A 10,607-nucleotide genomic window follows, 5' to 3' on the forward strand; every position below is an offset into this window, starting at 1 on the left:
TCATTCCAATAGACCTACCTATGCGAAGCACCCTCCACGTCCTCCCACCCCTTCGTTTGGACAGGATCCACCCCACGATCCACCCCACCCACTGGATCCCCTCTATATACCCTCTATTTTATAGTCATCCTACCCTACCCACCCACCTACCTGAGACATACACGCCTTATATATGGCCCTCCCCCAATCCAGCCTCCGCTTTCTACACGGAACACCACCTCCCACCCCCCTTTCTAGCTCTCAATACCCTCCGCTCGGACCCTAACGTGTTCTGTAGATGACCCCAACCCACTCGATCGTATCACACCCCCCCAAATCACATAAATTAAACCGGACTTTGAAGTAAACTCAGTCACCCCCACCCCTACTGAGGGACTATCTCCTCGAACCACGTCATCCACCTTCCACCGTCCTACACGCAAAGAGCGATTTTCAGGTGTTCATTTCTATGGTCTTCTCCAAATGATCAGTTGTTTGCTCTAAAATTTCAATTTTGTGGAAATATTTCATTGGCAACACAATCATGAGCGTTCCTCTACTGCTGCTTTGGGGTCATGGGTCCGATCACCCCTACCCACCTTTTATCGTGTCAACATCCCTGTGTCTACCCCTACCCCCTCTTATGTGCTTGTCCCACACTCCCGGTTGTTCGGAAGTTCTAGAACTGTCACAGTAGAGAGAAGCCTCCGACGCGCAGCCTCACTTGAAGTCTCACAAGCAAGTTGGCCGACTAGCCTGGCAGGCACCCCGGACCGTCGACGGTCCCCCGGATGCCGCCGCTGTAAACTATCAGTAGGATTCACTCAGCAGTCAGTGCGGGGGCCCGGGCCCGGGCGGCGGGCGGGCGGCCCGCCCGGCCCGGGTGGGTGCCCGCCGCGGGCGGCGGGCGGCCGCCGGTGATCGGACGGTCGGACAGCGGCACTGCCAGCCGCAGGGCGGCGAGCGGCCCTTGCCGCACCCGGTACTACCCTGAACGTCTAGCCGCCCGTGACCGTACCGCGGCGTACCCGGTGGGCACCGTGGGCACGGTGGCATCGGATCAGTGCTCCTGACAGCTCAGAGGCACTGCATGATCATCAGGCGGCCACACGCCGGTTTCCGAGCCGCTGAGCTGTCCGAGTCTTGCCATGCACAGTAGCCCGCGGCCCGGTAGCGGCCGGGCCCCCGGGCCCGGCCCGGCCCTAACTTGCCGGGCGGTGCCGCAGTGAGGCTGGCATGCTGCCACGGGCCCAGTCAGTCATTACGAGGCCCCACTGTTGATGATGGCCCGGGCATGACGGGAGTCGAGTTTTTAGTAGTGACTCCGGGCACGGTTCAGTAGCCCGGGCCCGGCCCAGGCCGCAGTAAACGCCCTGCCCCGCCGGTCTCTGAATTCAATATCGTTGGTGATCTTGTTTTTTTGTCACAGATCTTTTTCTTTCATCAGCCGCTTCACGGCGGGAGGTTCAAAAGGCGGCGACTCCTTCATACCACCCCCAAGGATACCCCAAGTTTCTGACCCCTTGACCCGCTCAAGCACCGGTACTCATACTCCTTATTTTTCAACATGAGAATTTTATTAAAAAAAGTTACCCCTTTGACTTGCTAGGTTTTAAAACCCATGAAGTACCCCCCTTTGAGACTGGAATTCACCCCTCCTTTCGGAGCTGTGCACCCCTGCAAATAACCTAATGTACCCCTTTGGTCCTCATCATCAAAAGCGTACCCCTACCATGTATTAATCAGGCTTACTACCGGGTGGTAGGGGTAAAAACTTTATAGGAGCAAACGGGATCCCAAATGTTACGCCCGCAGACTCTCATTTCATGACCACCCATCATTTCCCTACTGACTACCCCACTTGACATGGGGTCAACCCCCCACCATGTGAATAAAAGGATGCAAGGGTTCCCAAAGAGAGCAGAGGAAGTCGGTGGGCAGTGACCAGAGAAGCGGGAACGAGGGGAAGCTCTATGGTGGAGGAGATCATGTAAACATAGCAGACGAGTGATCCTGAGGAACAGAGGAGCCGGTGAGGGGGAGTTGGGAATACGAGGAGAACTTAATACTGGCAAACGCAGAACAGAGATTGTTCTAAGTATTGGATAAACTCCAGAAAGAGAGAATTTTCTGTTCACGGCGCAGGTAGACGAGACAGGGATTAGTAAGGATAGGAGACTAAAAGGTTGCGAAACTCGAGGGACATATTGTGTTGTTGCTGCACTATTGTTCCTGATATTTCTCAACATAGGTTCCGGAACAGAGCACACAAGTAATCCTTAGGAACGAGAAGAATACATGCATCCCCATTCATCTACCAAAACTGAAGTTGGCCCCTCCCCCGCAATTGTTTCTCGTTCGCGCGAGGCACATATATTTCCGCGAAGGAAGCATGGAGAAACAGAGAGGATTCATCGGGAGATCATTGTTGATCGCGCCACAATAGAGCGTCTGTCTTCCATCAAGCAATCCGACGCAGCAAAACAACTGGTAACCATCACCAAAACTTGTCGGATTCCCAGAGTGACATGTGTTTCCACAGGGAATCTCCTTGACAGCTCTCAAATGTGCATGTCGTCGATTTGGTGTTTCAAGATGGCCGTATGCAAAGAGCAAAGATTCGAGCGAGAAGATAAACAAGACCTTTCTTCAAAATACTGGAGTTGATGATTTTGAGCGACATTCGCTTCATAGCACAACTGCTTACAGATTGGGCGCATTCGAAGTAGACCATTCGCTGTTTCTTGAGACCAGCTTCAACAATACTTTTGATGATGCGTTGGAGTTTATCGAAGAAACTTTGTATTCACATCATTCTGGGCAGCAAAACGAACACTGATTGATTTTTTTCTGATTTATTCGTTGAAAAAGAGAATTTCTAGAATGCAACAGAACTCCGATTACAAGCGAGAACGTCATACTGTGACTAGTAATCTCCCCGTCAAGTATATGTAAATAGACACACAAAAAGATGATTTGGCCTGACCATGCAAAGTCGCACTTAATGTTTTCCAAACATTAGACCTTGCAGCCTGATTGGCCTGTCTTGGAAATGTCGACCATCACTGAACCTTCGCCATCCACCTCAACGGAATAAACAGTTGCCGGAGAATGCTTGGGCCCACCCATCTGATTCACACGATTACGCTTAAGGAGTTGTTATGAAGCCATCTACACTCACATTCCCGACCACTCCCCCAATGATGCCTGTTCCTGGAATTCCAAGAAAGCTCTGACTCCAGGCAGCGCACTCTCCAGTCTTCAAGTTAAATTTGCTGCAAACACAATTAGAAACCATTTCTTCCACATCATCATAGTTTTGTTTTTTTGGCCAACACCTCTGGTGAAACTTGCAAGTGATGACTGGTCCTTGTCCATCGTCTGTGATCTTGCCCTAGACACAAGTTTCAAATGTTTCATGTTTCCAGCGTAAATGTCTGTTGGTTATCACCGACTTCAAACTGAGTCCAAGGTGAGGACACTTAGGATTGAGGGCATAGATTGTGTTCTCGTGGTTGACAAGGAGAACCTCTTGTTCGCCGACCTTGACCATCTTCTTCTCACCTAAAAAGATGGCATTTTCAACGACTATCGAACAAAGGTTTACTTTGAATCAGTTGACACTGTTTCAAGTGTGTCTTCAAGAGTTGAAGGAGTGGTAGGCGCCGAATAAAGCTTACCAGAAGGTATCTCATTGACCTTAGCAACCTACACCATGCAAGATCATACTGATATCAAATGGAGAATTATTTCTTTAGTATAACTTTGAACCACACATTTCACCATAATGAATGATACTATATTCCTCTTTGGTTCCTGGATCTATTTCCATATTTCACACACAATTCGTGATTTCTTGTACTGATAAACCCATGAGAACAAACAGCAGACGAACAAGTATTCTCAAAATCATGGCACAAGTATCATACATTCGTGAAGGACATAGAACCGAAAGAACCTCTGAACTCACCTTCGTCGATGCCATTCGCCTTCCTGCGCGATAAATCGCTCCGATAGGAGCTCCATTTGCCCTCAACAACTTCAGCATTCCAAGCGCCCTATCATCCACTACCCTTCTAGCAAACGTCGAATCATGTACCCTACCCATGATTTTCATTTTCTACCGGGTTATTTCGTATGCATTTCGGTGGAATATATATGGACGCATTGAACCCCCACCCCACAGTATTGCACCCCCACCCCCTCTTTTGTATAAACCGATACAATTTGTCAGCAAATTGAAACGTTTCATTAAAAACAACATTTTAATTTTGTGGATCGCCGGGCCCGAGCCCGGTCGCTAGTGCTGAGCAAAAATGGAATGAGGGAAATCGAAAAAAGCGGGATGGGATGGGATGGGATGGAGACTCGACATGACATGACATGACATGACATGACATGACATGACACGATATGAGATGAGATAGGGTGAGATGAGATAGATTCGTTCCAACATCAATGTCTCAATATCTCATCATGAGACATCTTGCCGTGCTGAGTATTACTCTAATGGTGTGCTCAGCCAACATCGTCATCGAGCACCCTATCAATGGCTTCGAGACTCTGGACGATTTTGTGCTTGTTCAATTCACCACATCTTTATACTCGTTGCCAGACAGTGAAGATTATGATCCCTTCTTCCTTCTGGACAACAACCCAATCAGAATCAGTCGGGAGATGTTTGACACTGGGACAGTGGAGATGCATGGGATAGACCTGGGCGGGCACAGAGTGAGGATGCTGGCAATAAACAGAAAGACGAGGAGGGAGATTTCCAGCAACGATATTGTTTTCTGGCGCGTCTCTTCACTCCCAGACGATCCCTTGACAGATTCTGACCCTTCCAAGTGGCTGGTATACGGAGACATGCTTCAGGGAGGCGTCATGGGCGATCGTGCCGAGCTCTTTCTTCAGCCTCGCGACCGATTCGGGAACAATGTCACCGCAAGGGAAGAGGTTGCTAGCCTGCACGTGGAGGTGGACCCTTTCCCAGTGGAGCAGAAGATGATTCTTGAGGAGACAGGACGGGTACATGTGACGCTGCGGTGGAGACAAGTGAGAACATGCTTGCCGTCATTCTGCTTGTAAGTCGTTACCTCGCAGGTCGGGATGACAAGGATATCCATGAGGATACAGCCGGACGTCCAAGTTGCTGCGAGTCCCTACGAAGTCTTTGTTGGGGAGACTTACCAAGTAGAGGTTGCTCAGTCCAAAGTTGCGCAGAATGAGGATACTGAGCGAGAGAAGAGCAGGAAGGATCCGGTACCTGATCCGTCTTGTCACAGATACGCTTACGTGACAATTCTCACCAACGATGCTTTCTGCAAAGGAGTGTTGGTTATGCACTACACGCTCAAGCTCACCAACACGTCCTATCCTCTCATCTGCCTTGCAACTCAGCAAGTCTCCGAGGGTTGTCGTGAGCTCATCACAGGAGTTGGGATGCGGCTGATCGATGTGCATGCGATCGCCAACCCGAACGCACATCACAAGCAGCATTTTCGTCATGTCTATTCGAAACTGCATGTCTTCGGACTCACCGATTTCGACAAGGTCTGTAACCTTTCAATGTTGTCGAGTCGTTGATTGAGTTGTGATCCAAAGGTCGTGTACCTTGATGCCGACATGCTCGTTCTGCGAAACATCGACCACCTTTTCCAGTATCCCTCCTTGTCTGCAGCCCCAGAGATAAACCCCCCAGCCCTGTTCAATTCCGGTGATTTCAATGCATTGCCCGGTATGTCATGTCTTGACTGATCTTGTTAGGTCTTATGGTCTTGAAGCCTTCCCACACGCTTCTCCGCAAGCTCATGCAGCTTGCAGCTCTGATTCCGTCCTATGACAAGACAGATCAAGGGCTCTTGAACGAGTTCTTTGCAGGTGAACGAAGCAAAACACCCCAGACAAAATCTAAAGGACTTGACAGGACGATGGCACATGCTTCCTTATACCTACAACTTTCTCAAGGTCTTAACTGTCGTCCCTTCTCGCCTCTCTCTTTCCACATCGCCTTCTCTCTCATTGTCTTCATGATCCTTCTCCCTCTCTTCGTTTCCTCGTGCTCATTGTGGTCACTCTCATTCTATCTCACTTTCAAGCGTACAGGACCGTGGGGCCTTGCCCGATCGCTTCGATGGTTTTGTCCAAAGAGACTTGTCGGAGGTTCACCTGAAATTCTTCCCAGCTTGTGTGACTTCTTGAGCAGGTGTATGTCGTTCACATGGTTGGAGAGAAACCATGGCACTGCAGGCGAGACCATGAATGCAACTCACAGGCTTGCTTGATGTTTCTTCATCACAGCTCTTGGTAACAAGACATGACAGGGTCGTTTGTCTGCTCAGCTTTGGAGCTTGTGGCTGGAATATTTCCACCAGATGTGCAAGGTGAGCTGGTGAGCTCGTTGCTGTGGACCTTGACATCTGTGTGTAGCGTTCCTCTCAAATGTTGAATTGCACCGATCGGTCAAAGCGCCTCTGATATCTTTGGCAATGGTTTGCAGGGGGTAAAATATGTATAGAACAACCTTAACAGTGAATTATCAACTGTGAGTTCCTTTGACACAACAATCAGATATTCTACAATGTTTAATATCTCTACAATCCAAATATTTTCTTTGCTCTGAAAAAAAAAGCTTAAAAAGTAGAAGGAAGCGAAACTCTTATTGCACCTGTCCTGAGAAAAGAGGGAGGAATTTCTAACACCCAAAACGTTCAAAAAACTGCAACGAAGATTAGGATTCTTTGTCGAAAGGTACATGCAAGACAGCACAAATAGAAAGAGCAAGCGACGCAGCAAACTCATATTCTTACGTGTTGACATTTCCGTCGCCAGCTTCGCGATATGACTGTTAAGCCACCCTCAGTCAACCCTCATGTTCTGCAGCATCTCCTCACCAGTACACGAGGAGAGACTTGTACATCCTGCGCAACCCGTTCAAGTCGCTGCGTTTCTGCCCTCTTTGCACTCGAAGCATCAGGACCGTTTCGCTTGAAATCCAGATAAGTCAGATACAAGAATCATTGCAACTACAGGCAAAACCTTGGAAAATTCTTGTTTGTGAGAGCCTGGAAGCTTCTTTGAGAGCACAGGTGTTTCACTCCGATGTGACATTTGTTCAGAGATTTCGGATTCATGGTCATTGCCAGCAAGCCGATGATGAGCATTGGTTGTAGAGAATTTCCTTTGGCTGTAAGGAGTCAGAAACGCTCTAAACACCTTGGATGAACCCACTCGACGCTGTCCTTGAGATTTGCAAGATCCGATTCGATTTGATCAATCTTGGATCTGAAACATCTCATCTCCCGGAGGATAGTTTGACATAATTGTGGGACTGACGACGAAGGGGTGTTTCTGATCAACAATAATCAAGTCCAATCACACACCCAATAAAACCCTCACGTCGTATAAGCGTCATCGTCATCCTTTTCATGTGGATTCGTCGACTCGAGGCCTTGGCTCCCTGGGCATTTTGAGTGAAACAAGACGGACCGCTTCGAAACACTCACTGTCCTTCGTCGAAACTTCGAAAAAGACGTTGTTGATGAGATGGCCGCTGTCGTAATTGTCTCCATCACCAGCATTGGCAGGGGTGTTGGATCCATTTTCTGCCATGTCAAATTCAGTCGCTTGCGTATATGCAAATCCTGATGACCTTTTCTCGGCTTTGATTTGATGGTACTCACAGCAGAAGGAGAAACAGAAGAATCATCGAACCTTAGCATGATTGATTTTAGTGCAAACACGACCTCTCTCATATTCTCGCTGTTCCACTGTCCGGTTGCTGCATCCATGATCTTCAACAGCCTTTCAATTTGATGTGCTTGCAGTGCAGATTTCAGCACCGATTTGAACTCATTCCTACCGATTGTGCCATGCGAGTCGCACAACGATGCTCTCTCCACAAACTTTTGCCAGTCTTGTCTGGATATGATTGCAGGCGGATGAACCTTGAGAGCTTGCAGACCATTCTTCAGCGTCTCGAAATCCAGACGAGCATCTGCTGAGTGACCCTGCGTTCCTGCAACTAGCTCAAAGATCATGTCCGCTTTCTTCTCATATTCATGGTCGTCCCGACAGAGCCCGAGGGCCTCATAAAAGGCTTCAAACGGATTCGTTCTCAGGCTGAACAATGCATCGAGCTTTTCTTCGGAGGGCGCATCAGACACTTTGGAGAATTCTTCCAAAAGCACAGCGATGACGACCTGATGGACAAGAGTTAAACCCATTTCGTATCTCAAAGCAAGATTTGAAGACCTGGAAAAGAATCAAAGCGACGATAAGCATGAAAGAAATGAAGTAGATGGTTATGCTGGCTTGTGAAACGTATCCATCTTGTTCTTGATACAAAGTTCTGACAATGTCAGACCATCCATCAAATGTGCTTGCCTGAAACAAGGTGAACATTGCAGTACTAAACGAACCAAACAATTCAGGACTCCGATCTGAGAAGAAGGAAACTCCCATGATTCCATACATCGCAATCACTGTAGCGGTGAGGAGCATCGCGTTGAGCATGGCAGGAATGGACTCATACAGCGCGACTATGATCTTTCTTAACGAAGGGAGACGATTGAAGAATCTTATCACACGACCAGCTCTCAGCAACCTCAAAACTGCAGTTCCTCCCCCGCCATCGCCAAAAATTGACCACAACGAAGTACCAATCACTAACATATCAAACCAGTTCCATCCACTCATGAAGAAAGGAATCCAGAGGGTGGAGAACATGTTCACCACAAGCTCAAAGCAGAAGAATCCCACAAAAATCATTTCAAGAGTATTGAACATAGAACTGATGCCGCCTCCAGTAGAAGGTTGTAGCTGCGTTTCGATCGCTTGCGAGATGAAGTTCAGGAAAATGACGAACGCAACAGTGAGCTGGAATTTGTCACTCAAGTACCAGATGTGAACAATTTGACGAAGCTTTTGAAAAAGTGGAGGACTTGGCTGATTTCTTGAATATGAAATCGCCTCCTTGATCCCATTCATCCACCATTCTTGAATGTCTTGGTTTGGAGTTATGAATCCATAAGAGCAGGGACTCTTCAGCGGACTCCCATAGGTAAATATCATGAATGATCCATGCAATTCTTTGTCATCCTTACGCGTGAAATGGTTTTGTGTAAAATTGAACGACTTTCTCCGAAAGAAAAAGGTGAGGTTGCTTTTCGCAAGATCTCGCTTGCTTTTGAAGGGCATGGTTCTGGTGCATTCCTTAAACACATTCCACACTTCAGAGACTCGATAGATCACTCGATCGCTTATATCGTTCGAGTCTTCCATCGTCATCATGAGATCTTCTGAAGGTGACCATGTCCTCACGTCATCTATCATACCCAGCGGTACCCTGAGAATAGGCTGAGAATGTCTCTCCTTCCTGATCTCCAGGACTTGATCGGTTACTGTAATCCATCTGCTTGTCAGCTTTCCATATCTGCAACACTCGATGGCCTTTCCCTCAATGAAAACCACGTTTCCAACATTTTCACCCTCCCTTTCCCCTTGATCTGCTTCTGTCCCGACGATTGCACTCGTCATGAATGAAATACTTCTGAGAACCCCGTCTTTTACTCTTCCAATGAATTTTCCAGATGAATCACAGCTTTCAACGACACTGTTATACATTCCAAATGTCAGCCAACGCTAGATCAGAGTTTTCCACAGGGTTCACACCACAAATTACATGTGGGCAACAGAATGCAAAACACGAACTTCTGACCTTCGATGGGGAGCACCCCGTCTTGAATCATTTCGAGGTGGCAGACGATCCTTGCGTTTCACTTGAGCATGGCGTTCTCCATCGGCATGATCTTTCCCGTGGTTGGCTGCTGCATCGCCATCTTCATACCCCTCTGCCATCGCGGCTACAAAAAGCTCAGCAACCCGCCTCATCACCCGTTCGATGCCCACCCGGTAGTCCCCCGGAGTATTCACCCACCCCCACCCCCGAGCATATCCATTCCTATCACCCCTGGTTGTACAAGCATTTGCCCTCGAGTTTCCTCCTCTACACCCGTGGTAGCTACTATGGTAGGCCCGGGTGATAGACAGGGCTGAAAGGGTCAGTGTCAGGACCGGGTGGGGTAGAGATAAAATTGGACCGGGTGCAGGGACTCGGCCTTGATATACTGACCACCCTACCAGTGTACTGAAAGCAGGATCAGACCCGGGTAGTCGCCGTCCGGGGGTACGGTACGGTAGTCACAGCTGTCTCCCGAGTACCACCCCACCCCACCGGCACGGCCGTCGGCGAGCCGATGTTTTCACTAGTTTACAAAGACATTGCGTGCGCAAAAAAAACAATCGGCTACCCCCACGATTGTCCCGGTGTGTATCCCCCGGCCCCGGGTCGGATCGGAGCCTCGGAGGCCCGGTGCGCCGGCGCTGGGCCCGGGCAGCGGCTGGGGCCAGTACGGTGTGCAGACTTGTGGTTCAGATTTTTACTCAAGATTTAGTGTTGGCCGGTGACTCCACGCGGGGCATGGAAGTGCTCTGACGGTCCCACCAGTGATGCACAAGCGGCAAGCGGAGAGGGAGAGGGAGAGGGAGAGGGAGAGGGAGAGGGAGAGGGAGGAGGGGAGGAGGGGAGGAGGGAGGAGGGAAGGAGGAGGAGGAGGGAGGAGGGCGGA

General features: G+C 49.0%; 3 protein-coding genes across 3 annotated transcripts; 1 reads left to right on the top strand and 2 right to left on the bottom strand.

Moving 5' to 3' along the window:
* Positions 1-2,818: 2,818 nt before the first annotated feature.
* Positions 2,819-3,939, bottom strand: GUITHDRAFT_153789 (hypothetical protein). The gene is made up of 4 exons (XM_005828548.1): positions 3,431-3,939; positions 3,318-3,373; positions 3,161-3,254; positions 2,819-3,108 (listed from the first exon to the last, which is right to left on the bottom strand). The coding sequence occupies exons 1-4, from the start codon at positions 3,530-3,532 to the stop codon at positions 2,998-3,000; spliced, it is 363 nt and encodes a 120-aa protein (XP_005828605.1). The 5' UTR covers positions 3,533-3,939; the 3' UTR covers positions 2,819-2,997.
* Positions 3,940-5,268: 1,329 nt separating this feature from the next.
* On the top strand, positions 5,269-5,858 carry GUITHDRAFT_48194 (hypothetical protein; the record flags this gene model as incomplete). The annotated part of the gene is made up of 3 exons (XM_005828549.1): positions 5,269-5,532; positions 5,584-5,695; positions 5,746-5,858. Coding segments are annotated over 3 exons (489 nt in total), but the record flags the coding sequence as incomplete, so codon positions are not given.
* A 926-nt stretch (positions 5,859-6,784) lies between these two features.
* On the bottom strand, positions 6,785-9,177 carry GUITHDRAFT_112332 (hypothetical protein; the record flags this gene model as incomplete). Its single annotated transcript, XM_005828550.1, has 8 exons — positions 6,785-6,823; positions 6,873-6,965; positions 7,018-7,159; positions 7,195-7,263; positions 7,378-7,438; positions 7,485-7,583; positions 7,631-8,180; positions 8,233-9,177. 8 exons carry the CDS (start codon positions 9,175-9,177, stop codon positions 6,785-6,787), a joined length of 1,998 nt encoding a protein of 665 aa, XP_005828607.1.
* Positions 9,178-10,607: the final 1,430 nt, after the last annotated feature.

Source organism: Guillardia theta, assembly GCF_000315625.1.
Source record: "Guillardia theta CCMP2712 unplaced genomic scaffold GUITHscaffold_58, whole genome shotgun sequence".
NCBI lineage: Eukaryota > Cryptophyceae > Pyrenomonadales > Geminigeraceae > Guillardia > Guillardia theta.